This window comes from Ostrea edulis, chromosome 2 (genome assembly GCF_947568905.1).
Source record: "Ostrea edulis chromosome 2, xbOstEdul1.1, whole genome shotgun sequence".
Classification (NCBI taxonomy): Eukaryota; Metazoa; Mollusca; class Bivalvia; order Ostreida; family Ostreidae; genus Ostrea; species Ostrea edulis.
The window spans coordinates 79,736,447-79,764,239 of record NC_079165.1 but is presented as its reverse complement, the minus strand read 5'-3'; the positions used below and the strand labels follow the sequence as shown (position 1 = coordinate 79,764,239).

Below are 27,793 nucleotides of genomic sequence, written 5' to 3'. Positions count from 1 at the left end.
AACATAGGATTGGGAATTAATAAAACTATCTAGGTAACTGAGATTTTAAGACATACCTAAAGACGTTTTTTGTGAATAGAGTTAAGACTTATTAATGTGGATACTTTAGTTCTAAGAAAATTCTCTGAAAAACAATGAAGCATCCACATAAATAAATTGTGACTGAAAAGTCCAGATTGTTGGAATCCAGATCAATGGAGTCCAACTGTACACAAGTAAAGCTTATGTCTGGAAGAGTTACCTGTTTTAAGAAGCTCAGGTGAGTCAGACGATTAGTTTTATACACCGGCACATATAAATCTCGACTGAAAATACAAAATCCACTTCGTTACAAATATAAAATACACATTATGTACTCTATATGATATACTTTCTTTAGTATATTCAGCTGAACTATATATATTTCACTTGGAAAATCTTCCAAGAGGCGAGAACTTGTAATAATAATAGAAGAATAATTTTTCAGTACCATGGATGTTTCCCCACATAGTGTATTTCTGGTTGAAATCCATCCCTGTCCATCAGAAATACGGAGAACTTCTCCCCGGCCGCCATATCCCACACATAGCACCGGTCCATCAACTGCAAACACAATACACACATCCCCTCAACAAGCCATTAAAGAAATCCGGAGAAAGAAATCCAGAGAAAACGTCACATTCTCAAATAATAAGGTTTCCAAATGAATTCCGTTTTTTGGAGACTGTTTTTGAGGGGATGATGAAATCTCACTGACCTGTACAATACACGGTTTAGCTGTATCTTCTTTCCGAGCTAGCTGACCTGATGCATGAAATCCCCAACTGTACACCTAGAGCAGAAGTCAACCAAATTAGTGTGTACATGGAAATCCCAACTAATGTCATAGATTGATTAATCATTGTGAGCAGCAAAACACACCCACCTGCTGTAAATTGCCCTTGATTCATGAGAGCTTTTTTTTTGCATAAATTCACGAGGTAATCTCTATATGACAAATAAGGCCATCGCGAGTATTTTGGAATTATTACATGTATGTCTCATGGATAAATCTGACAATGCAAGGTCATGGAACTAAGTCTCAAGACATGCAACTTAATTATCGTAATCTCTTGAAATGTTAGTATATCTGCAGTACAAGTCAAATACATGTGCAATATCAAACTTCTGCTGTAATGCTTATTCCATGAAGTTTTTACCATAGAGCAAACTCATTTTATACAAGTGAATATTTCTTCTTCTCTTCAACTTTTTAAAATTGTAAAGTGAACAAATACAGAGAACTACTTGTGATAGCATTAGAATGATCTACATGTCAAAGAATACATGTCAAGAGACATAACTCCATGGATTAGCTAAGGACTAGAACTCTCACCCTAGAGTCTGCTGTCAGGGCCAGGGAGTGGAGCCCTCCACCGCAGACCTTCACCACCTTGGCATTGCTCAGTGTCCGCACAACCTCCGGACGTTCCCTGAAATAAACGTTCCAACAATTAGCTATTGAATCAAAACATACATGAGCTTTTAGTCAAGAACACAGGCAAATTCTGAGAGGAGAGAAATTTCACATTTCCATGACAACATCTCAACATGTGGACAGTAAAAATTGACTCCACATGTCCACTCTACAGGGGACATGCACATCAGGTTTACAAACCTGTCAATTTCATCCCCATGACCCAGTTGACCTTTATTGTTTTTGCCCCATGACCACAGCTCTGTTTCTAAGGTTACAAATGCCTCTGTTGTCTCACTGCTAACTGGAAGCTGATCTAGAACATAGAACAAGTGATAGAAGTTCTTTCAAATGCACTGGTGAAATTTAACTTGTTTTTAAACTGTCAAACCTAAACTACTAAAAAAATAAATTTTTGGTGACTGTGTCACACCAAAACTTTGCGCCACTGTGATACACAGTTTCAGGGGTCCAATTTTTTAAATATATAAATAACTTGTACAAAAGCATGCGGCATGATTTTCATAAGCCCAGCCTAAATATTGACACCCTTGCCTCAATCACTCCTTCCTTAATCATCAGACTCTACTGGTGCAACAGTCAGAATTGTGAATATACTCACCACCAGGTGTCACTTTACAGAGGTTTTCCTGTTTGGCCTGGATGGTCCTCAGGGATAGCCTCTCCGCCGTGTCCTCCGTACTGCTGTCACTGATGAAACTTGTCTCCTTTGTCGCTCGGGACAGTGGGTCCTCCACACCAGGGGACCTTAGATCCTCCTCTGAAGTATCGAATCCTGCCAGAAAAAGCTGTGACCCTGTCCCGCTGCTCTCCGATGCAGTGTCCCGTGGTTTGTTGTCGGAGCTGAAGCCCAGTTTGTCTGTGATGCTGCTGAAGGCTTTACTGGTCATTGAGGACATCTGTTGAGGGACTGAGGAAATGTGGCTGATCACATCAGATGGGTACATTTGCACTGAGGACAGGATATTCCCAAACGATGAGTTGGAAGCTGTCTCCTGCTGTACAGGAGGTTTCTCCTCTTTCTCCTCCTCCATATTTTCTTCATATTGTTCTGCTAGGTATTTTCGGGCCTCCTCCTCATTGACAAAGTTAACAGACTTGCCCAGTGCTAGTCTATTGGACCCTGGGCATTTATACACGCCCTGACTCTCAGGCGACCCCTCAGAAGGAAGCGCTCCGGTATTAGTACTATTCTGTTTCACCCACACATCATCTTCCTCCTGGTGCATGCCCTCAGAATACTCCTCTAAAATCACTGGTGTCTGTGGCAGACCTTTATCATCTGATATTCTTTGGGCTGTCTCTTCAGGACTCTCAAACACATCACTATCACAACTTCCCCTGGTTCTGGATTTCTGTCTATTCCTGCTATCAGGTTGTTTACCAGACACGGTTTCAGACTGGTTGTCAAACTCACACAGGTGTTCATCACTAATGATGCAGGTATCACTGGTTTCTGCATACGTGTAGATCTCCGCATTACATTTGGCACAAGTTTTTGGAAGGTTTTTATGAGTATTTGTCTCCGAGGCTCTCGATCTCCTGGTCTTCACCGACGAGTAGGAATCATCCAGTATACTCTTCTCCACCACAGCCAAAGTATGAAAAAACCCACAACTGATACTCAGGACATTTCTTCCCACCAGTCTATCTAAGACAACAGGTGTGACTTTAGACGACTTCACACCAAGCCCCTCCCCCGATCCCCAGACCCACACCTCCCCAGCCCCCGACAGAGCAACAGTGTGGGTATTCCCACACGACACCATGACGATACTGACATCCTCATTGTCCAATGAAATGCCATGCTGACACTGCTCCGAAGCTCTCTTGCTAATTGTGACGAGTTGTGGGGTGGTCACTTTCTTCTCTGTGGAGGCACACTGGCACTGTCTGGAATCCCCCCAGCAGTAAACCTGGCCAGATTTAGTGACCACTGCACAGTGATTGGAGCCACAGGCCACATCTTTCACAGGTACACCTAGAATCATAATTGCCGATCAAACATTAGTGACAATTCTCCTTCAAGTATTGATAAGATGCTGTAGATTACTAAATATACGCGAGGAATTTATTGTCGCGTAATTTCACAAGAGGCATCACTCGCAAAATAATATTACTTGGTTTTATTTTTCTGTTGCTAAAATACATGTACGAACTCTTGATTGAAAATCAACACACAAATTCATGTTCAAGCAATTTGACGAATACAAGTCATTTCACCATATCAAGTACTCGCATAAAATAAGGAATCTACAGTAATAACAAGATTGCTACGCGTAGCCATGTCCCCCACTGCCGCCAAAAAAAATGAAAAACAAGTCCCATAACTCCTGTAAAATTTATCAAGTTAAAATGACGGCGCAATATGATCAACTACATATATTGACTAATAATCCTACAGAATTTAAACAAAATCCATTGAGCGGTCTCTGAGGAGTTGCATCCACAGTGTTCCTATAGTGTTGCATATACAAATTCAACAAAGTCCCATAACTCTTGTAAAATTTGCCAAATTAAAATGGTGGCAAAATATGATCAACTACATATGGTGACTAACAATCCTACAAAATTTAAGCAAAATCCATTGAGCGGTTTCTGAGGAGTTGCATCCACAAAGTGTTCCTATAGTGTAGCATGGTCAAATTCAACAAAGTCCTATAACTCCTGAAAAATTTGTAAAATCAAAATGGTGGCGCAATATGATCAACTATATGTGGTGACTAAGTAATTCTATGTCCCTTTCTGTGTTGCTGGGGGGGGGGGGGGGGGGGGCAATAAGGATGTTTACAGTCTTAAATAAAATTTTAAAAAAGATTTTATTATTTTAAAACTTGCAAATTATCTGGTTTTGGCTTCTGCAGCCCCACACATGATGAACATTCAATAGATTTGATGTGAATCACGAATGCTAATGTTAAACCAAGTATCGGTATACACTTTCTGTAAGGTTTTGAACCAGACATGAGCTCTGTACCTGACAAACCAGACATGAGCTCTGTATCTAACAAACCAGACATGAGCTCTGTACCTGACAAACCAGACATGAGTTCTGTATCTAACAAACCAGACATGAGTTCTGTATCTAACAAACCAGACATGAGTTCTGTATCTAACAAACCAGACATGAGTTCTGTATCTGACAAACCAGACATGAGTTCTGTATCTAACAAACCAGACATGAGTAGTGTACATGACATCAACAACCATACACCAGCACTGTACCTGACAAACCAGACACCAGCACTGTACCTAACAAACCAGACACCAGCACTGTACCTGACAAACCAGATACCAGCACTGTACCTGACAAACCAGACACCAGCACTGTACCTAACAAACCAGACACCAGCACTGTACCTGACAAACCAGACACCAGCACTGTACCTAACAAACCAGACACCAGCACTGTACCTGACAAACCAGATACCAGCACTGTACCTGACAAACCAGACACCAGCACTGTACCTGACAAACCAGACACCAGCACTGTACCTAACAAACCAGACACCAGCACTGTACCTGACAAACCAGATACCAGCACTGTACCTGACAAACCAGACATGAGCTCTGTATCTAACAAACCAGACACCAGCACTGTACCTGACAAACCAGACACCAGCACTGTACCTGACAAACCAGACACCAGCACTGTACCTAACAAACCAGACACCAGCACTGTACCTGACAAACCAGATACCAGCACTGTACATGACAAACCAGACATGAGCTCTGTATCTAACAAACCAGACACCAGCACTGTACCTGACAAACCAGACACCAGCACTGTACCTGACAAACCAGACATGAGCTCTGTACCTGACAAACCAGACACCAGCACCGGATCATAAGCATGACTCTCATCTCCAGTGTCCACTCCCAGCTGTCCATAGTCGTTGCTCCCACACACAAACAACTGCCCATCAAATGTCAAGAAAACTGAGTGGTCTGTTCCTATGGCAACCTTCTTTATGGGAATGCCAAACAAATTGGGATATTTCACAACCTCTACCTCACCATGGTAACCTTGCCACATGTACAGAAGCCCATCTTTTTCTTCTTTTCTGCAAAGAACAAATGATTAGAAAATTTGAGGCTTGTCCATTTGAAGATTCCTACAATAATAATTCTGAGTCAAAACATACTATATATATATATAACACCTTTTGTATTACAAATTTCCTAGCAGAGTCTCGTATCTCAAGCTTTTGTATTACAAATTTCCTAGCTGAGCCTCATATCACCTCTCAAGCATTTGTATTACAAATTTCCTAGCTGAGCCTCATATCACCTCTCAAGCTTTTGTATTACAAATTTCCTAGCTGAGCCTCATATCACCTCTCAAGCTTTTGTATTACAAATTTCCAAGCTGAGCCTCATATCACCTCTCAAGCTTTTGTATTACAAATTTCCTAGCTGAGCCTCATATCACCTCTCAAGCTTTTGTATTACAAATTTCCTAGCTGAGCCTCATATCACCTCTCAAGCTTTTGTATTACAAATTTCCTAGCCGAGCCTCATATCTCAAACTTTTGTCAATCTATTTAAAATCAGATCCTAAGATACGCTCATAATCGCTATAATAGGATCTGACATAACCCCATAGGGGGTCGTGTCCACATGACCTTTCGCTTAGAATATTCATAAGAACTATCAGCCAGTCAGATTGCGCCATACAAACAATGATGGTTATTTAGGCGGTTCCCGGCAATTCGTAAATAAATTGCAGTAATCTTTCTCCCACGAAGTATATTCCACACTATAAAATTGTTTATTCTCCCATAAGGAATTTTAAACTTTTGCAATAATGCCTTATCTATTCCGTGCATTCAAACAACAAATCGTACGATTTAAAATACACCCAAATTACATTAATTGTGAAATGCAATTTATGTATGAATAAGGTTGGGTACGATTTGAATAGTTTTCAAGATGGTTTACTTAATCAACACAAGGAATATAACGCCAGTCGACGTAAATGGTGCATTGTGACGTCACATCTAGCTGCGATGTATTTCTTTCAAGCCAAACAATCGCAGCCATTTTCCTTGAATTGTGAACACCGATGATTTCATAGGTGACGTGCTGATTGGCTAGCATAAAGTTCACATGAACATGACCCCTAATCAGGTTGTGCCAGATCATCTTACGCAGAGTATACGGTGCGGATCTAAGAAGTCTGATTTTAATTAGATTGAAACTTTTGTATTACAAATTTCCTCTCTCAAATTACAAATTTCCTAGATCAGAGCCTTATATCATCTATCAAGCTTTTGCCATTTCAGATTTAGAATGAGGATCTAAACTTGATCAAGATTTGAGTTTTGTGAAATATTTTTTTTATATCAAATTCATTTCAATAATTGGATCTGAATTTACTATAGCAGATTTGAGGAGAGAAAAAGATTTTGGGGTCTGAGATATGATTGTCTGCCTCATTGTGACTGCATTCTGATCATTCACAGTATTCATTCATAAAACCAGAACAGATCTGGGCTAGTATATCTAACAGTAGAATTTAAATGACCTACAACTATATGTATATCCCAAAGTCTTCCACTGACTGGAACTATTGTACTCTGTAATGCAGCGTAGGTGTAACATTACACCTTCCTTTAAAAGCCCAAGAATGCCTCGATCCTTCTGTAGATATTCTACAACGTTTCTCACACAATAAGAAATTACAGAACTTAGTTAAAACATAAAATGACACCTCCAGTTTCTCTATAGGTTGCACTTTTGACACAAAACTTAAAGTTTCTAGGCGTCATAACTCGGGACTACTTCTGAAACAATTCTACTTCGCGGTTATTGTTCCCCAATACAATGAGAATTACCATTCGATCTCTGCCTGCAGTCAAACACAATGAAGTTTGTAATGAAAGTATTGCGAGAAGAAATACTTGCTCTTAACCCTACATGTTTGATCTGAGGGGCAAGTCATTTGAGAAGTCCAAATTATTTCATGCTTTCATGCACTCCAGTAACTCGCTGTAATCCAAAAGATTTGTTAATTAATTCAAAGGATTCTCAAGACTGTCTACTAATTGGTGAGCACTTTTAATCAATTGAATTTGCTAATTTGCAAAAACAAAATGGTTGTATAGTATTATGTTATAGATATTTATGTGCATTTCAGTACATTTTAAATAACTACCATGATATCTGACACTACTAAGCTAGGGATGAAATTGAATGTGCAACTGTATAAATTTTTAAGTCACTGGCTTTTTTTCAATTGAAGGAATATAATTCATTTTATATAATATTTAAATTTTAGATCAAAATGCATGATATCAACCATGACTGAGCTGATGAATAAATTCTCTATGTTTTGAAATCAAATAATTAATAATTAATCAATATATATTGACTATACATACACCATGTTGCCAAAATGAAATTGTAAAGTCTTCACAAATATTCATAGGAAAAGGCACAAAGAATGATATGCATGAAATGTTTTAAGCATTGATGTGTCATATAGAAGTTTCATAAAAATTTTCTCTGTCAACATGCAGTTATGAGGAAAAAGATATCATATCAACAGGGTGGTACGGATTTTCATTTTAACTGTTAAAGCTCCATTCAACAAGAATTCAAATATTGGTCATCAATTAAAAAACAAAATCAACTATGGAATTAGAATGCACTTTATGATGTTCTAATCATAACAGCAACACGAAAACTGTATCATTGTCAAAAGTATAAATTTCACAATGCTGAACAATGTCCATTGTATGCTCTGTCTTGACACTACCCTCTAAATCTTGTTGAGTTCTCTTTAACTTTTGGCATTCTCTTCTTCCATTTAAATCACCAGTAAAATCTTATTAGTTGCATTGTTCATGTGTAATATCAGTATTGTTAACAAGTTTTTAGAACAATATAAAGTGACATGACAATTTACTGGGCAGTGTGTGAGTTGTCCCATCATGCAACAGTCCAGACTGATACATAAACTGGACCATTTCATGCCCAGCGATCACGAAAGGAGAAGAAAGTGAAAACTGTCTACAAATCCAACTGTGGATATTTGATCACTGTAGACAATTAAATCAACATTATAAGCTTTCAAGGTAGAAGAATTGACGTCTGCTTCATTCATTTAGAAAAACTAAATGGGTGTCACGGTCATTGGGTGCCATTAAAAAGCCGAGTTTTCATCACCTGGAAGCACTGACCCGACTACACTAATTCCACCCAGAATCATTAGCATTATTTCTGCTACACCTGGCTGAATCCATTTCATGCACTGTGCTATTTCAGTCTTCTGCCTCTACAGCCGTCTGTAGGAATTGATGTGTACTAAAATTCACTGGGGAAAAAGAGGGTTTTTTTGGATGGCTGATCAAACTGAAATGAATAAGGGATTACCATTTCATTGAAAAAGGTTTATTCTATTCATAGCTCTCCACAGGGAGTAAGGAAAGGAACGAGTCTCGCACATCGACATTGGAATTGTTACAAATAAACACGCAAGGTAACGTACATCAGTTTTTCATCTTTTGAAGCTCAACTGTGCTTTAGGTCATTACAATCAAATTAATTTATTTCACACACAGCGTGCGTAATCACTTAGGAGTGAACTGTTTAATTCTTCTGTTACATATAATTAGTTTAATTTCCATTAGGCATTAATTTCTGTTAAAGATAACCATTTGATTTCCATTTGATGGCTGTTAAACATAATTGTTTGATTCCATTAGGCATAGGCTGTCTGTTAATTTTATTCATAAACTACCTTATACAGAATCTACATTGAATGCTTAGTATATTTATTATCTGTCTGTGGAACTCGACCACAATTCACACCCAGGAAATCGGTAGCTGGTCTCTCTGTATTGTACCATGCTTGCATGAAAAGACCAGGTTTCAATCATTTTTTTTTTAAATCAAACATAGTTCAAGCTGAATACATTATTTACTCTCCTTATACTTTCTATTTAACTTTCTAGAACCCGTTTAGAATTCCTGTTTAATTAAACAGTTAAAGATCTCATTACTTTGGTATGCACATACATCTGCTCAATAGCTATAAAACTGTGCAAACAGTGATCTGTCAAGTTCTGGGTCTGAGGTGTCATCGAACTACAAAAAAACCAATGACAACTTCCTAAAAATATCCCAAAGAAATTGGTGTACCTTTCCTCGTTCTGTTTAATGTCCGCCATCACTATCTACAACTGCGCTCTAGCATAGCTTGTTCCTGGAACTAAAACAAATTGACACCAGTTAATTTACTTACTAGTATATACAATGTAACATTATGTATCTCTTAAACAGGTTGTGGGGAAGGGGGGGGGGGGTGTCTTTAAAACATATATATGACAGAACTTGCATAACATATACACATGAAGTGTAAGTTTCCCCTGGGATCACCCACCTGATTACTCTGTGAACACCTGGTTATTATTACAGATTGTTGTCAAAATCTCAAGTCACAAGATTAAAATCAGAAATTCAAATGTCATCCACCCAGCGGTCATCTACCAGGTTTACTGATCGTGAGAGTCACACAGGCCTATCCTGGTCAGCATCTGTTAGTGTACTGTCCAGTTCTGTTTGTGTAATAAATATCGCAACAAGACATAACAATTGTTATAATTAAATTGATTAAGAATTCTCATTTTCTCCCTCTGATCTAATACACAGAATTGGACATGTGCAATTTTCAACACGCAATAACTCAAGGGCTTCAGTCAGAAGGACTAGGATGATCCATTCTCATCAATAATTACAGCCTCGACGACTTCAGTCACATCCCCCTGACAACTTAATGTACGTCAAGTACTTCTAAAAGAAAAGTGATAGTAAAATTATTTATCTCACAGTGTTCGTGTATAAATGAGGAATATATACATGTTGAAGTTTAACAACAAGGTCATCCTTGTACATTGACATTACAGATGCAGACCACAACATGTATCAATACTATTTATATGACATCTTAATATTGATAAATCATTATAGACACCACAACATGTATCAATACTATTTATAACACATCTAAAATATTGATAAATCATTATAGATATCACACCTGTATGATTTAATCTGTACTAAAATACTGATATGAGGAAGGTTAGGTGGAGACCATTATATTATCATGGATGACATCACTGCTGAGTTCTTGATAATAATCTGTGCACACGTAAACACCTCAATTTCATTCAAATTGTAGAACATATTCCTAAAGGCCATACTATTTCTAAATTGCTAAGTGCTGAGTCTACACTTAAATAAAATGCAATCAAAGTCTGCGTAAAACTGCCTTGAGACAAATCTATGTGGACTCCTATTACTTGATTACTTATAATTGTCTAGCATGGAACCTTTCCATGAATTGTTGATATTGATAAACATTTCTCATAAGTAGATTTAAATGATTATGCAAACAAGTTATTTTGTACCATTGTCATACCCAGTTCTTTTAGCCCCCTATGAGAAAACCTACCCAACCATGATGAGCCCATAAAAGACAGCTTATATACAAAGTAAAGCAGGATACTAGTTCTCCCACCACTTGTTCCCAGTGCACCTGATACAGGCACCTGTTTCTGTTCAGACTTAAAAAGCTCAACACTTCTTCCACTAAGGGTACATTCTCTGGATGGTCCGGGGAGCATCTGCATCGCTAGCACCTGCACTTGAACTTATTTGCCAGTGTGAACTAATCAATACTGCTGGCCTGCCAAGCATGGCCAGGACTACTTGTTAGGAAAATATTCACACAGAGGTATAAATGTTTCAGGAAATCAGGTAGGAATGTTTTTATTCTCTTCAGAATTGTGAAGGTCACTTTATAGTGAACAAAATTCACACCACAGTAGGTGGTTGTCACTATAAATATATATACATGTATCTTTATCTACATAGTATATTCAATTTCAAAATACAAGTCTATTCAATTTCAAAATAAAATTGTTAGAATTTTGATATCAAAAACTCAATATTATGTATGGAGATACTATGACATAAACATACCTATCTATTAATTAACAGTGTGAATTTCTATTGTAAACACAGCTAGCACCTGCTCAAAATCCACAGTCAAAGCTTTCATCTCTTTCATGCTCTGTACAAATGACAATAATCTTTCACCTCATTCCAATCTAAGTTTAAAAAATGTCTCTTTTAATTAGCAATTTAATTGACAGTAAATGAATGTTACAAACTCCGCAGGGACACAATTTTACTGTTCATTGTTAGCTAAAGAATCAAATTAAAAATCCCATTAAAGATACACTCTGGCACTGGCCAGCAGTTCAAGAAATCGAAAGAACATGGTGACAGTTTTAATAGGATTATTTTCTTTAAAGGCACTTAATTCTACTAGTTCTAAACTTACTAATCATGTATGATATAACAAGGACAATCATTTTCCATACATCCATTTATTCTTCAGAATGAGGAAAGTCACATGACATACCATCAACCACACGACTCGGCACCCTTTTGTCCCAGAAAAAAAATGATGAGATCCACTCACTAGGAACCAAAATGGCTTCCACACAAGATCAAGGTCAGGTCAGGGTCACTGTACATTGCCAGGACAACTTCGCATTTAAGGCAGATACAGATTCAACCCCTGATGACAGAAAGGCAACTCCTACAGATCAGGGGCACGTAAATGAGGCTCTAGAGGACGATGACATTCTCTCCCCCCATAAAATTGATCTGACAGAGCTCAATATGGAAAGTAAGTTACAAGATATTATCAGTTTGATTATGAATTCTATATCTTTCTCCACCTTTTATGTGGGTTGTTATTGCATGAAAAGTTTTTTGCATTTCAAAGAAATGGTAATTCATTGTCTTAGTCACCTATGAATACTACAAACTTAATAGTTACAACGCCCTACAAAGTCTATAACAGTGCTACAATGTTTTTCAGGTGATGAAATAAAAACAGTAAATGCCATATTGGACCCAAGTCCTCATAACTCCGAAAACTTGGAGACAAGACATTATAAGCAGAATATTGCTGGGTTTAACAACATCAGCCCCAGGGCGGCTAAATACCGGGAGGGTACCAAAGCGAAGCTCAACAAAATGATCACTGTCCCAGGAGGATCCACATGGGGACCGCAAAGCTCTCGGTCCAAACCTTCAGGGCCTGTCTCTCCCAAGGGAACCCTAAAGGGATTACCAGATAACTTAGGAACAAAGAATCTCAGTGGTACCGTCAGAAGCCACCATTCTCTGGGCGCCAACACGGTCTTTAGTCAACAAAGCATCCACAGTAGTATCCCAATGCATGTACGACGACCGGTCAAAGGTCACATCAAGGGGTACCCAAGTGGGACACTGAGCAGAGAATCAGTGGCATTCCGACGAAATCATCAAGCCAAAGAACATCTTGTGACCAGGTTTGACATAGAACTGGATAAGCACGAGAGACATCGATACTACCCTGGCGAGGAAATCTCCGGGAAAATTATGTTTGACATTCGAGGCAAACTAGAAATCCGATTTATTGAGTTTCTGATCACGGGACATTCGTCTGTAACACTATCTAGAGGTGCACATTCAGGTAACACCAAGACATTTCGCGATGTTTTTCTTAGCAAGCGTAATTATATAGTAGGCACACCAGATGGAAAATGGACAAGCATGGTCACTCCCGGTCACTATGTGTCCAAGTTCAAATTCCTCCTGCCTAGTAACATTCCATCGTCAATGAAATACAAAGATGAACTCAATGGTTTTGGGGCCGAAATTGTGTACAATGTGAAAGCTAGAATCTGTGACGACATTGGATCTTCTTCTGCCAGAAGTACCCATTCATTGAACAACTTAGTGAAAATCATCCTCTCTCGAAGAAATTCATTTGTGGTGAGGAGAAGATTTGATATTCACTCCATTCCTAATGCACTTCTGCCCGTGATCCATCAGGAAGATGTCACCCTATCATCCTGTTCCCTTTTCTCCAGTGATATCGCAAACATAAACTTGTGTCTAGACCGATCCTGCTTCTTAGCTGGGGATGACATTCAGGTCAGACTGGAAATCGAAAATCAGTACGCAAAACGCATCAAAATGATCGAAGGTCACTTACAACAAAATGTTACATTGATGAAACCAAAGTCCCATTTCTCCTTTAATTTATCAACGTTTGCAGAAAAAGAACCTAAAGGCACTGTGATAACCCACAAACTACAACACACACTGTCCTGTTTTGACTTTACATTGCCGACTCGTTTAAACATTTTACCGAGTATAAACCCTGGCTGTAGGCTTGTTCATGTTTCATACTCTCTTCGTATTGTGGTCCATTTTTCCTCCTGCGGAGGCCAGCTACTGCTGGAGGTGCCTGTCCACATCGGTCCGTGTTCTGATCCAATCAACCTGGAGAAAAGGAACTCTGTCCCCGTGTTTAACCGTCCCAAACGTTTCCCCCATTTCTCTCCCCATCCAAATGGGAACATACAAAATGGCCATACGAGGACACATCAGAAGCCACAGTCCCCCGTTTACACCAAGTTCTCTCATAATGCCCCCTCCCTGTTCTGTTGTTCTGCAGACACCGCTTTGTGATCCTGTCCCCCAGTGCAAACCCTATCCCCACCACCCTCCTTCCAATGCCATGGTTGCAATCTGAGAATTCTTTGTATGGAAGATAATCAGGGTTTTGTAATCTGCATCATAATCTTGGATGGACAGGAAATGCCAATACAAGACAATTCTAAAAATAAAAGTTGGATCTAATATTCATGGGTAGTTCTGGTTGAAAAACCAAAAGTGCAGTCTAGATATTAAAACACTGGAATTATTTCATACAGAATTCGCAACCTTTGAGGAACCTTTCTTAAATACAAGCTATATAGCTAAATTGCAAACTTCTTACAGCCTTGAAAACTTCAACACAATTAAAAGCCACTAGTGTCACAGGCTCTTACAATGAAATTTTTTAATTTGAATTAGGTGGGATTTTTTTTTAAATGTATACCTGTCACTTTCAAATATGTGCATGGTTTTTAAAAGATTTTTAAATGAGTAAACTTGGAAAATGTAGAACCTCATTATATACTTATATGGATACAAACATTCCAAAAACTTCTGACAGCTTTAGAATATATTTCTTTTCAACATTTTGCATGTTTTCATTTCTAGAGTAGAAGCAACTAAATTATCCAAACACTAATTCCCTTATCCAGACCAGTTTGCCTGGAACCAAAATTCCAGATTTTAATACATTTAACGCATAAATATTTAATACATGTACATGGATGTGACCGCCTTAAAACTCGAGAAAATAAAACAAATGGTTTGTTTGTGAGACTGAGAAAAACTTAAAATAAAAAATAAATCTGAAAGATATTATCTCTAACAATTTTGATACCAATCAATAGAACTAAAACTGATGATGTTGACACATAAGGCCATTTTGTTTTTGCAATCTCCGTATGAATACTGCAGCACTTGTGTACAAATGCTGGAGGCTTATTATTAAAGAAGGAAATATAAATGTGCATTAATTATTGAAATTTTATTGTATGGCCATTTTTACTATATTTTGTACATCCATAGTAGACTTGTAAATATCCTGTGTATCTGATGTGCATATTTTAATTTGAATGTAGAGAGATGGGTCATGGTTAATTATGTATTATGATAAGGCTTTTGAAGTGATGCATTATTGATCATTCTTTATACCTGGTGTGATTTAATATAGTGCACATCTTTTGCATAAAGTATGCTTCATATTTACTGTATTCAGAGAATGTAATTAACCAATAACTAATTAGTTGTCTAGATTTCTGTCTGTAATTTTTTCTGGAGACGCAGCATTAATGTTCATTTTCTGATATTGATTCCAACGGGGGAAAAAAAAATCTTCATGCTGTCCTATTTATGTACATTAAAGACAAAGAAAGGGAGGATTCAGGATTGGTCGCACTGCATTATTGATGTATTCGCCTGAATTATGGATCTTAAATGGGAGCAGTGAATATGCTAATGAAACCAACTTTCATCTTTTTTTTTTTTAAGATGGAATAATACTTTGTCATAATGGCTGACTTTCTTTCAAAATACGAATGAAGAAATAAGTCTCTTAACTTTAAAATTATGGTACCTAGCCAGTTATATCAGTGTATGAACACAACAGTCTTTTTCGGAAACAGCTTCCTACTATAACTGCATTTTTCACAAAATGGAGTAAATTTTAAAAGTTTCTATTTAAAAAAAAATGTACATGTTCTCCATTTGCCCTATGTGTTATACTGCCTTCATAAACACCACTGTTCATGGATCCTCCACGGTAATTTGCAATTTCAAAGTACATGTAGTTGTAACCATGGTAGCTGAAGAGGAAGTTCAAACTAAAGCTCTCAATAGTTTTCAATGAAGGAAACAACAGTAACCAGATGTACACTTATCTTACAACAATGTAGATTTTTAAAATTACATTCTCTTTTAAGGTACGTCATCGTGGGCCGAAATGTATGCTCAGACTCTCCCTGAGAGTCCGAGTCTCCCTGAGAGGAGCGTACATTTCAGCCGTGGCTTGCGAGGATGTTTTAAGATTTGTTTTCTTATGAACTACATATTAATTGTATTTATAAATGAACTTTATAGCAGTGGAAATTATATTTTCCAATATTACAACATTTGAAATTTATGTATTTTGTATGTTTTTGCCATATCCACATGCAACATCACTATATCGTAAATTATGCAATGCCTGGAATGTACAAGTATATTTTTCTTCAATAAATCAATAAAATTACATTATCTTCTATGTGTTATATTCTAAAATACAAGCATTAACATTATCAATTTTGTGTTGTTTTTTTTTAATTTAATATTTTTGCTCAACAGAACGTAGGGATATAAGAGTTATCTCTCTTGCATATAGAGCATCCTAGTATGCCATATGGCTTTTAAGTATTAACTTTTATGTACTTTGAAAAACACTTGACATCATGCACTCTTTACTTATTTGTATAAAATTTTTAATGTTTAATATGGAGATCTAACATTTGTTTCTGGCTTTAATAAAATTCACATAACTTATGGAGAAGCATACAAAGACGATTTTCACAAGCCAAGGCATCTATTCACAAAATATCTTACGACAAAGATCAAAATTAACAAACACTGTAATTTTCTTATTTTTCATCTCTTGTAGACTTTCTTAATTAATATGTAAAGTGCACCCATGGTTTATAAAACTTAAATACATGTACATATTTATGACCTTGTGATCGGTAATTGATTATCAGAAAGAATTTTTTTCCAGCTTAGTCTTAAGATATTTTGTGAATAAGGGCCCAAGAGTCCAATCAGCTCACTTTCAACATCTTTACAAGCTAAGTGTCTGATTTGAATGGGACACTTGGCTTGCAAAGTTGGGAGAGAAGTGCAGACAAACTTGACATTTGGTTAGCGAAGATGACAAAGATTCAGACTATCAATATCTGATTCTGAATTCCCGAGCTGTTAAAAATGTATACACTGGACGACAGAATGACAACATTGAGGACAATTTTCTGCTATTTTAGTCTTTGTAGTACAGGCTATGACATCAATGTCCTAGTCCATCTTGAAAATAAAAGGTCCCTCTTGAGTGTTGAAGAGGAATCCAATAAAATATTCAAATATGAAGCAGATATATAAGACTTTGTTTATTTCAGGTTCTGAAATATATCCAATCAACACATGAATGAAAGTGAGTATACTGGTAGATAATGGATAAAACATCATCTATTAATCTAAATGTCAAGTTAGAAGCAAACAATTTTTCTACTCGTGTAAAAGCTTTTAAACAAATTCTGCATCACAAGAAAATAAAAACAGGTCAACCAATAAAGGAGCACAATTTGTGCCCATGGGAATTCCAACAGACTGTTGGAAGATTTATATTGTCAATGAAAAACCCCAATATCTTTTTAACATCAATTTCAGAATCAGAGTGGTGTTTAATAAATAATTTTTTGGATGACCAATCACAAATTTTGACTTTTTAAAAATCTATGTTTTATAATCCTGGCATCAATATATGTAGTGCCAGATTTTGTTGGTAAGCAAAAGCTCAGTTGATTGAGCACCTCATTAGACTCTGAGGTCCCAGGTTTGAATTCCGGCCTGTAGCCTTTCATTATATCCTGCAGGGGTCAACACTAATGGAAAATACCATTAAATTAGTTGATTATTCTAGGTAGTCTGGTGGACAAGTAAAAATTTTAGAATATAAGAGTTCAAAATTTCCTTTCAACAATTGATTTTAAAATTCCATTTAAAAGTTTGTTTACCTGACAGCTTGAAATCTAGCTTACTATTAATATAGTGTAGCAACAAGAGAAAGTAATTCTAGGCAATGAGAAAAGTGAAAGGCTGAGCAAAATTATAATAATCTCTTTTTAAAAAGACCCCTAGCACAAACATCCATGCAAGTCTGTATTTATAGCTAATGTTCATTGTTGATTATGTCAGGGTGTCAAGCCACTTTTGGTCTAAAAAATATAGGATTATAGGAATTTTTTTTGCAGTTTAAAGGGCAAATATAGGGATTTTTACAGCAGATTTATAGGAATAAATGGGGGTTTTCATGAAGAATTTATATAAAATTTTATTGTTTCTGCATAAAAAATCTAGCAAGCAAATAAGTATCTTACTGGAGAAGAAATAATATTAAACAATAACAAAGACAAAATCCTTTCAGATGTGGACAGTTTTCCATCCAATAGACAATATACAATCATCATAGTTATTCTCTTCATAACAATCTAATGGTGTTTTTTTTCTCTCTCTTTTTTTTTTTTTTAATCATTTTTGAAAATAGGAATGTCATTTATTTTGGATATATAGGGCATTATAGGGATTTTAATGACTTATAGGGAAAATATAGGAACCTTCAAGTTTATAGGAAAATATAGGAATAAATAGGGACTTGACACCCTGTTATGTAAGACGATTTAAAAATAAATAAAGATTATTATCATAATAAAAAATCATTTTAGTAACTTGTGCTAAGGTCACAAGCGATGCTTCTACCATTTTTTTTTTATCTCTTCAATAGGAAGAGTTCTTGCAGGAATTTTCTAGGGTCTTGATTTCTAGGGTCTGGGCCTTTTCAGTTGGGGAAAATAGCGACATTTGTTCAAAAATGGGAAAAATATTCCATGGATAAAATTTGTGGGGAGAGAAACCAAACCATAAGGAATAATTGGACTCCTTCTGACTTATATTTTAAATTTGTCAAAGCTACCCCATTTATATAAGCAGAGGCCATAAAAAATTAGGTTTACTTAATTTTGAAGCAAAAATTATAATCTGTAGATTTGTGACAAATAATGAACAATACGGCTAACTGCTTTGGTTTGTTTTAAAGCAAAATTTGGGGAAAATACCTGCTTTTTAGCGTTGGGAAAGGTACCTTATTTCGGCCCCCTACAGACCCATAAAAAAAAATCCCTGTCTTGTATGATACTTGAAACAGGTTTAAATTCCATAATGAATTAAAATTATTATACTCGGTGTAATATGCTTATATATCGGGCTGGTCAGCTCAGTGGTTAGATCATTGATTGATCTGATGATTTTTCATACATATATATGCAATCCAAATTTTCAGACTCAGAACTTCTATGAATCCACTGAATTTTAGAAAATAACACACACTCCTCTACAATACATCTATATGTCCAACTTGACCATTCCAGGGTGTGTGTATCATGACCACTTACCTACCTCCCCTTTTTTCCCCTTTACATTGATGCTTGGCCCATATCCCTTCCCTCTGTGTTAGCGCTAGTTGATCGTCACTTCGCCAATCACGAAAGTAAACTGTATGTAGTGAGTTAATTTCGTGGCTTACTTGCCACTTTGGCAAACTGGATTTTTCTACTTTCATTTCTGTTTTGTGCTTTGAATTCCGATCTTGACTTTTTGTTTTGATGTTTCCGTCATTCAGAAACTCTCGTATGATATCGTTTAAATAAGTGATGACAGAGTCAATTAAGTTTGATGAATGATTTTAACGGAGGGTGACAGGTGAGGACGGGGGTGATAATCGGAATATGCCGTATCAAATATTGAGTAACATAATGGCGCTGTTCTTGAAAAAACCGTGACCATGATCGATTTATTGTAGATTGTTTAACGTCTCACTCAAGAATCTTTCACTCATATGAAGACGTCACCATAATTGATAATTAGACAACAGATGGAATGAACATTTATTTCGGAAAGAGGATTTAATTTGTTTAATTACATGTGGCAAACCATAAGTATATGGTGTGCTGACAATCCTGGGTTGGAATTCATTTTCGGTTGGAAGGGTCTCTACATTTTCTCCTTTACCGTTACATTATCATTGTTATAATTCTTTCCGAAAATTGAGGGGTATTAATGACATTACATGCACCCACTCAATATGCTTTATATCAGCCGTGAATCAAGGTCTGGGGTTAGACATTTATTCAATATAGTTGAGACTCTAGAACTAAGAAGTAAAACGTATTTTGTTAGAAAATTTGCTACAGTACTCTCCATATATAAAGTTGTGACTTGTTTCTCACAAACACTGTGATCAGGTTCCTGTCTTAAAATTGACTACCATAATTTTACAATGTGTTTTCACTATTTTTCCCCTTATTATTTCTCACAATCCTCAGATGATGATTAGAAGTGTATGTGTTTCAGTGTATTTTGCAAATAAAAATGTTTGAATCATATAAAATTCCCTTTTTACGAATTTAGTGTGGCTAATGAAAATAAAATGCGGTTAATGAAAATTAGCCACAGTGGCTAGAGAAAATTCTACACTAGCACTAACACAGGGCCTGCGGTTGGAGTAAATTTCTTACAGGACTTATGATTTAAATGATTCACCAGGATTCAGTTGTATAAAAGATAGCTAAAGTAAATCTAACTGACAGTTAATGTGCCTGAAGCCTTCAACTATTGCATCTAAATAGGGTTAACTAAACACTGTCGGTTAAAATAGGGACGTATATGCTACATAGCTTTAAACATGGCTAGGTCCCTGATAAAATTCAGCTGAATTTGGAGCAAATACTGACTATGGCATCCAAAAAGTTACTGTTTAACCCTTTTCTATGTTCACTCATACAGGACTGAATTCAGTAACTTGGTGATACTCAAACAGGTTGGGAACACTTTCCCTATAGTGAGATATGCTCGCTAAAATGCCATTATCCCTCTTTATTGAGAAAGTAAACATTACCATAAACAGGAGTTTTTGGTGTCTTTAATGAAAATAATGGCAAATTCTGTGCAATGCGGAATATGTGCGACACACACTCAACAAGACACGAATTGTCTCTATAAGATTGACAACACAGTCAAGAAATTGCATATCAAAGTTGCTGCGTAAGAGGGAAGCAGTCTGAAATCCAAGCACATCGTGAGTGTTTTTGTTTTGATTTAATATATTAGCATAGGCTAGGTTAATCCGAGATTCCTCTGACTCTTACCCCCGCTTTTATATTTGACATGTGCGGGGGAGAGTCAGAGCGGACTCCATATTGAAAAGTGGGAATTCAGCGACACCAGCTGGTGTCGCTGCTTTACCTACCTCTTACAACTTTATTTCGCGGACCCATCTTCCAAGACGCGAGGATTCAGTTATCGGAAGATTATTCTACAAATACATCATGATTAATACGATGCTATCGCCGTTTAAACGGCCCTAACACCGACAAATGGAGCATCACTTGAATTAGGTCACTGCCTCGCCATTTGATTTCTTTGCGCATGACGTCAGCACATATAAACACAAAATTCCATCGTTTAAACGGCGACAGCATCATATTAATCATGATGTATTTGTAGAATAATCTTCCGATAACTGAATCCTCGCGTCTTGGAAGATGGGTCCGCGAAATAAAGTTGTAAGAGGTAGGTAAAGCAGCAACACCAGCTGGTGTCGCTGAATTCCCACTTTTCAATATGGAGTCCGCTCTGACTCTCCCCCACAGAAGTCACAAAATAAAAGCGGGGTTAAGAGTCAGAGGAATCTCGGATTAAGGCTAGGTATCAGACATTTTAGCACTTTTTCTTCTGACACGAGAAACACGAAGAGATGTATTCCTCGGGTGTTTTTCTCGGTTGTGCGGGATATATTTACTCTCGCTAGAGAGGGATAATCACGTTTTCGCGAAAACATGACGCTTTAAGGGGAAGTCTTGTCAGCCTGTCAAATTCAGGAATCAGACAGGATGCAGCGATGCTGATGTTTATCAAAATTTGAGGAGACTTTACCTTTTCCTGACAACCATAACATTACGACTCACCTCATAAAATCCTCATATGAATATTCTGCCCCCTTTTCAGTCGTTTATTTAATCAGTGTTTATTTATTACGCTTTAGTTTAGTAAGTTAGTTTCACTTCCAGCCAACACAGTTTTCTATTTAAAGAATGTCGAACTCGATACTTTTAAATATTCTATAATTTTGAACCCGATCTCTAAAGTAAGTAAAGTAAAGTAAATTTTATTTGAAGTCAGCACTATACTCTCTCTCTCTCTCTCTCTCTCTCTCTCTCTCTCTCTCTCTCTCTCTCTCTCCAGTATCACATGTCGCTGAATAATTTCGTCTCGATAGCGTACGCCGGTGAGCTTTCCATTGACAATTTGTAGAGGGGGTCCTTCCACGTGCTGTTATTCCACCCCACACCATAACGCTACCTCCACCGAATTGTGGATGTTGCACAATACAAGCGTCCTGGTACCGCTCCCCAACGCGACGGTGCACTCTACAACGGCCGTCACTGCTATCCAAATGAAAGCTGGATTTATCAGTAAACAGAATATAGGCCCAGTCCTGTATTCTGAATCGCAGATGTCGTCTGCACCACGCTGGTTTAGCGATACGATGACGTTGAAGCAGTATTGGGTGCACCGCAGGACGTCTTGGTCTGATGCTGTGCTCGCGCAGACGATCACGCACAGTTCTTGGACTGATTGGTCGAAGTCCAGGAATGCTACGAGCGGTCAAACTTGCTGTCTGGAAACGATTTCTCAGGTGAACAAGTCTAATGTGGTTGTCCTGTTGACACGACGTCACACGAGGACGCCCAGAACGTGGTCGATCCCGAGAGTTACCAGATTTTTGGAAACGTCTCCATAATGACTGGATGATGTTCTGACGAACTCCAAAGTGTCCTGCTACGATATTTTGTGCCATTCCAGCTTGAAACATCCCAACAGCACGATTACGTTGGTTTTCGCTGAGTCGTGGCATGACAGAAGGGTAAATTTTGTCAAAACTAAAGTCCATGTTATGATGTCCATGTTATGGTGTCCACCAAGTAAATTTGTCCTTATTTGTTAGATAGATAAAAATTTTGTTGAGCTTGTATATACCATTAAAAAACATATTTCTCTCTTCAACATAGAATGGACAATCAGTAAGGAAATGAAATTCATCTTCTACACAGTTAAAGTTGCATAATTCACATATTCTTTTGTTTCTTTCTAAAGAAATCTTCTGGCCGGAATTGGTTTTTGTAAATTCATATCTTCCTCTTTCAATTCGAAGGTCATGTGCACTAATTCGAAATCTACATAGAGTTTTTCTTAATTCTAGGGATTCTAAAAATATATAACTTTCCATAGTAAAGTTTTCTTTATACGAAAAATATGTTGTGAGTTTTCCTGATTTCTGACCCTCTTCACGTCGTTTTGACCAGTAAAGTAAAAATTGTTTCCGTACCTGATTCTTCATTTGTTTTTTGAAAAATGAGAATTATATATATATATATATATATATATATATATATATATATATATATATATATATATACATTATAAGTGAAATATGTTCATTCACATTTCTGAACCTATTATTTCATTAAAAACTTTGCATTTTTCTTGCGTCCTATCATGATATTACTCGATATTAAATTTTGTTCAATTTGCATTTTCTTGAAATTTTCTTTTCTACATACACTTTCGGATCAAGAAAATTTGCAAAGGGAGTGCGACCTAAGTTTATAACATTTTCATTTGAAAATCCCAAAATAGCAAAAATTGACAATACCCAACTAATAGGGGTGCAACTCGATGTGTGTGATGTACATATTTCTAACTCATTATAGATTTGATCTCTCCATAACATGTAAACACGTCGCCATCTTGTCCGAATGCTTATTGCATCAATCTGTATATCAAACTAATAAAAGTCAAGAAACCGAAAACTCAATAACATTTCACTGCTAGCGCCATTGGCTTTAATGTCTCTCTAAACAGTTATAAAATGAAATGGAAGGAAATCATTCGATTTCATTTTATAATTGTATGAAGAGGCATTACAGCCAAGAAACCCAAAACTACTGCTAGCGCTTTGCTAGCAGTAGTTTTGGGTTTCTTGGCTGTTTAAATATCGTCGGATATATAAATGTATCAAATACTCTCATTCTTTTTACGTGTGTGTGTGTGTGTGTGTATACTTGACTTCTGAAGTTATTGTAGGGGTGTTACATTATTTCGCAATGCAATGCTTTAATCATTTATTTGCCTCTCGGAAACTCTTGTAGATAGAGTTTTCCTGTCTACAGTGACCCAGTGCTGTAATATTGTGTTTTGTATGGACTTATTCGGAAAACTAATAATATGTATAGATTATACAATGCATGAACACTGAATCGGAAATAATTTAACTTACTTAGGCTTAAATTGAGCCTGTCACGTCAGTATAGTAGTAACAACCTTCAGAATATATCTATAAATATAAGTATAAAACTTCATAAATATATCGTATGTTGTACGTATGCTTCTTTAACATCTCTATTGCACTTTGGTTTTGAGTAATTGGACCGAGATCGGGAAACCCATTTGATTGCGTTTCTACGCCTGCCGTGAGTCAGAGTAGTTCAGGACTTTCCGAAGCTCCTCAGTATTCTTTACGCAGCACATCTTACCTCATTATGTAAATTCAATTGAAATGTTTTGCCAGTCTACTATCAAATCCCCTACGGTGTTTGTACGTGCCTCCTTATGCTTGTATCAACGATTTGTCACCAAAACTACTTAAGGTTAAAGAGGGTGAAAATAATAATGTTTGTAACTGAATTCAAAAATGGCAACTATGTACAAGATATATTTATCATTTACTTATTATCAATGATATCAGAAATCATGATCTCGAAGAGAGATCGTTTATCTCGCGTTCCCTTTAAATTAGTAGTTACCCGCTATACGCGAAGATCTTTAAATTGAATGACATCAATATTTCGCGAACTTTTATAGAAGTTTTTAACATGAAGAATTCAAATTACTCGCAGGACACGACACGCGCTTATCCACATCAGGAAGGGGCAGTGATTGCGGCCGTTCACAGTTCAGTTAGCAATAACACAATAGGATATTGGGAACCTGCATGGTACATTCTGACATCTGTTACAGATTACACGGATTATCTGTAAGAGGCGGTGGAGGGGGGAACCTTACTTACAACACATTTAAGACAAACGTGTAATTTTCTTTGTCGCACATAATTTATGTATGTTGTGACTCCAGGTAAGAAACTAGCTTGACGGAATGTTGTAGGACGGGTCGAGCGCGCTGCCGGTGGACACACACAGTCGACAGCGATACAACCCTTTGCATCGCTGACGTATTAACCTCGGGGGGAATCTCACATCTTTTTCCATCAGATTTTCCTGCGCATGCGTTCATATTCCTGGGGCGTTGGCTACACAACTTTACGATAGATTTGCAAAACTTTTTCAGATTACCAGCACCAGTTTGCAAGGTTCGTTAGGAAGACAGAAGAGTTGGAAAATGTCTGGCGAGTGGCAGCATGGTTTATTTGGATGTTTTGACAACTTTAGTATTTGTCTAATATCGTATTTTGTTCCGTGTTATCAATTCGGAAAGAATGCCGAGGCGGTCGGGGAGTCGTGCTTGTTGTGCGGATTAGCCCTCCTCGTTCCTCTCGTGGACTTGTGGGCCGTCATCAGTATTCGAGGGAAAATCAGGGAATCTAAAGGCATACAGGGCAGCTTAGTGGGAGATCTTCTGACTTGGTGCATCTGTCCCCTGTGTGCCTTAGTTCAGGAATCTCAGGAGGTGCAGGGGATGAGTCCACAGGCCATCGCCCGGGAGTAGGGGGTGCTTTCCGGTGTTAGTGAAACTTGTACTTTTTAATATTTTGGCGGAAAAAGGATTACTCTCAGCATTTATCGATTATAAACTGTAGTGGAAGTTTATCTTAGCGTTGTGTGTGACAGTAGGCCGTGTGTGCTGGGGTGATGTGGACGGCAAAATAATGTCAGAGGCCCCCACGGGATCATAGGAGTTATGGAAATGGTATTGAATATCGAACAAAAGAACGCTGAACCTACTTGCATGCATCGGCTGATATTATGACAATTTACTAATGTGCTAGTCAATATGTTCTGTACGTATGTTCATTTTTATATTTGTAAAAAGTATAGCGTAGGTAATAAATGTACACATTTTTAAAATTCTGTTTTAATTGCATCGAGTAAAAAATTACCATGGTAATATCATAAGATGTGGGGAAGGGGTGCATCCACCCCCTACAGTTTTCAAAGAAAAAAAATTGTGTGCTTTTTGCACAAATTACCGTTGAGATTTCAAAATAAAAATGTTCTTCCATACGGGGAGGAATACATCCCCTCCCGAACCACCCTCAACCATGTTTGATTCAGTCTGAAGTCCGTCTGGTCGAATAAGCTAAGTAAATTCAGTAGGTTTAGACCTTTATGAGATATAACTTAACGTTTGTTCATTACTGCATAGATGACCCTTCGATAGTTTAAAACTGTGTACCACAAATACAGCTCATTAGGAGAATGCTAGTATGTTTTACTACTAAAAGAATGCGGGAGCTTCGGGTGGTTTCGCTCGCTGGGGCCATAAAGGCGGCTCCAGAGCCCTTGCCTCACTCTTACTGAGATTCTGCATCATGCTTGAAAAATCACTCAAAGAAAAATGTAAACAATTTATTGTTTTATTACATATCCCGAGCCGGAGTTATTTGTTCCTCAGTGTAACAGGCACCCAATAAATATACATGTATCTAAACAATTTGTATTCAACTCGGGGGGAAAAGGCTCATGTGTCAATCATTTGTGGTTTCGATTCGCTCAGCATACGATAGCAGCAGATGGAGCTTTTCCGCCATCACTTTGTTTAAGTACCTTTTTAGCAACATTTTATCTCAATGGGATGGAGTGGTTTGGCTGTTAAAGGGACAGTGTCGCTGTTGTTTTAAGAAATATCTCGTGATACTTTAATTGTTCTTAATATTATGTTCCGACATTATAATAAAGTGAGAACGAGAACATATCTATATGATAAAATATACAAACTTAGCGAGTCCCGCTTTGGTAGTGGTAAGTCCATCTGTTACATATTATGATATGCAAGTCCCTCAGCATATGCACAGGTGCTTGTGGACAGGACTTCCGGTACCCCCCTTCTTTTATTTTTAAATGTTCAATTCCTTGGGTATTTCGGACGTATTTTTGATAAAATATGTAACTTCAGAGTTTATTTATTTCAATGGAATACACAAATCTCGCATAGAAACCGTTTTTAAAAATGTCGTATCACCGATCATAATATAAAAATATTAAGCAAGCGCCTGTTGGCACCATCTTTTTTACCGGCTTTGTCACCCCCCCCCCCCCCCCCAATTTTGACAGTATGTTGTTTCACAAATGAAGAAAAATTAAATAAGGTAACATACTGAAAAAGACTTGAATTATAATTCAACCTCTTTCAAATTCTATTACTTTATTCTGGCTGGTATGGTAAGAAAAGATTTCATGAGCCCATCCAATGAATAAAAGGTACACCCCCCCCACACACACACACCCACCCCCCCCCCCCCCCCCCCCGAAAACAACATTGTAAAAGATAAAATAATTTTTTGAACAATTTCCCCCAAACATAGCCTTTTTAAATCGAACGTGCTTTTAATCGAAATACACATATTTATAAGATAACTGAATTTGAATTTAGTTCTACACCTGGTACAATATACATTTATGTATCACATCAAATTTTAAAGCGAACGAGTCCGGTGAATTTAAGAAAAGTTTTTCCTCATTTGGGATGAATCTATGTGAAAGTTCGTACATTTACTGATATCCTGCGGAGTAGTGTTGAAACTGAAGAGATACAACAGGAAAGAAAGATAGAAACAAAACCAATGTTAACTAGGGTGAAGTTTACGACCAGTAGTAAGAGGAATTAACAGATTTATTTCATAATATATGAAATAGCTAAAAAGCTAACACGCCTGAATGGAATTAAAAGTCATCTCATTATTAATCCAAATGTTAAGCTATACAAGTATTTAGTTTAAAAATTAACTGCCAGAATTCCTCCCTG

General features: G+C 37.2%; 2 protein-coding genes across 9 annotated transcripts in view; one reads left to right on the top strand and one right to left on the bottom strand.

The window, feature by feature from the left end:
• LOC125678900 (alsin-like) overlaps positions 1 to 22,900 on the bottom strand; it is a 64,165-nt gene extending 41,265 nt beyond the window's left edge. For 5 of the 8 annotated variants that reach the window (XR_008800142.1, XM_056154957.1, XM_056154958.1 and 2 more), the window contains exons 1-7: positions 4,682 to 5,268; positions 2,058 to 3,437; positions 1,637 to 1,751; positions 1,355 to 1,451; positions 737 to 811; positions 470 to 582; positions 242 to 305 (exon numbers count right to left, since the gene is read on the bottom strand). Coding sequence is in view for 7 of the 8 variants with exons in the window: in XM_056154957.1 (XP_056010932.1) it covers positions 242 to 305; positions 470 to 582; positions 737 to 811; positions 1,355 to 1,451; positions 1,637 to 1,751; positions 2,058 to 3,437; positions 4,682 to 5,264 (2,427 nt within the window). In the remaining variant the exon portion in view is untranslated. The other 3 variants (XM_048917686.2, XM_048917687.2, XM_056154959.1) reach the window with 3 other exon arrangements.
• On the top strand, positions 11,960 to 16,192 carry LOC125678901 (uncharacterized). Its single transcript, XM_048917691.2, has 2 exons — positions 11,960 to 12,158; positions 12,354 to 16,192. The coding sequence occupies exons 1-2, from the start codon at positions 11,960 to 11,962 to the stop codon at positions 13,994 to 13,996; spliced, it is 1,842 nt and encodes a 613-aa protein (XP_048773648.1). The 3' UTR covers positions 13,997 to 16,192.
• Positions 22,901 to 27,793: the final 4,893 nt, after the last annotated feature.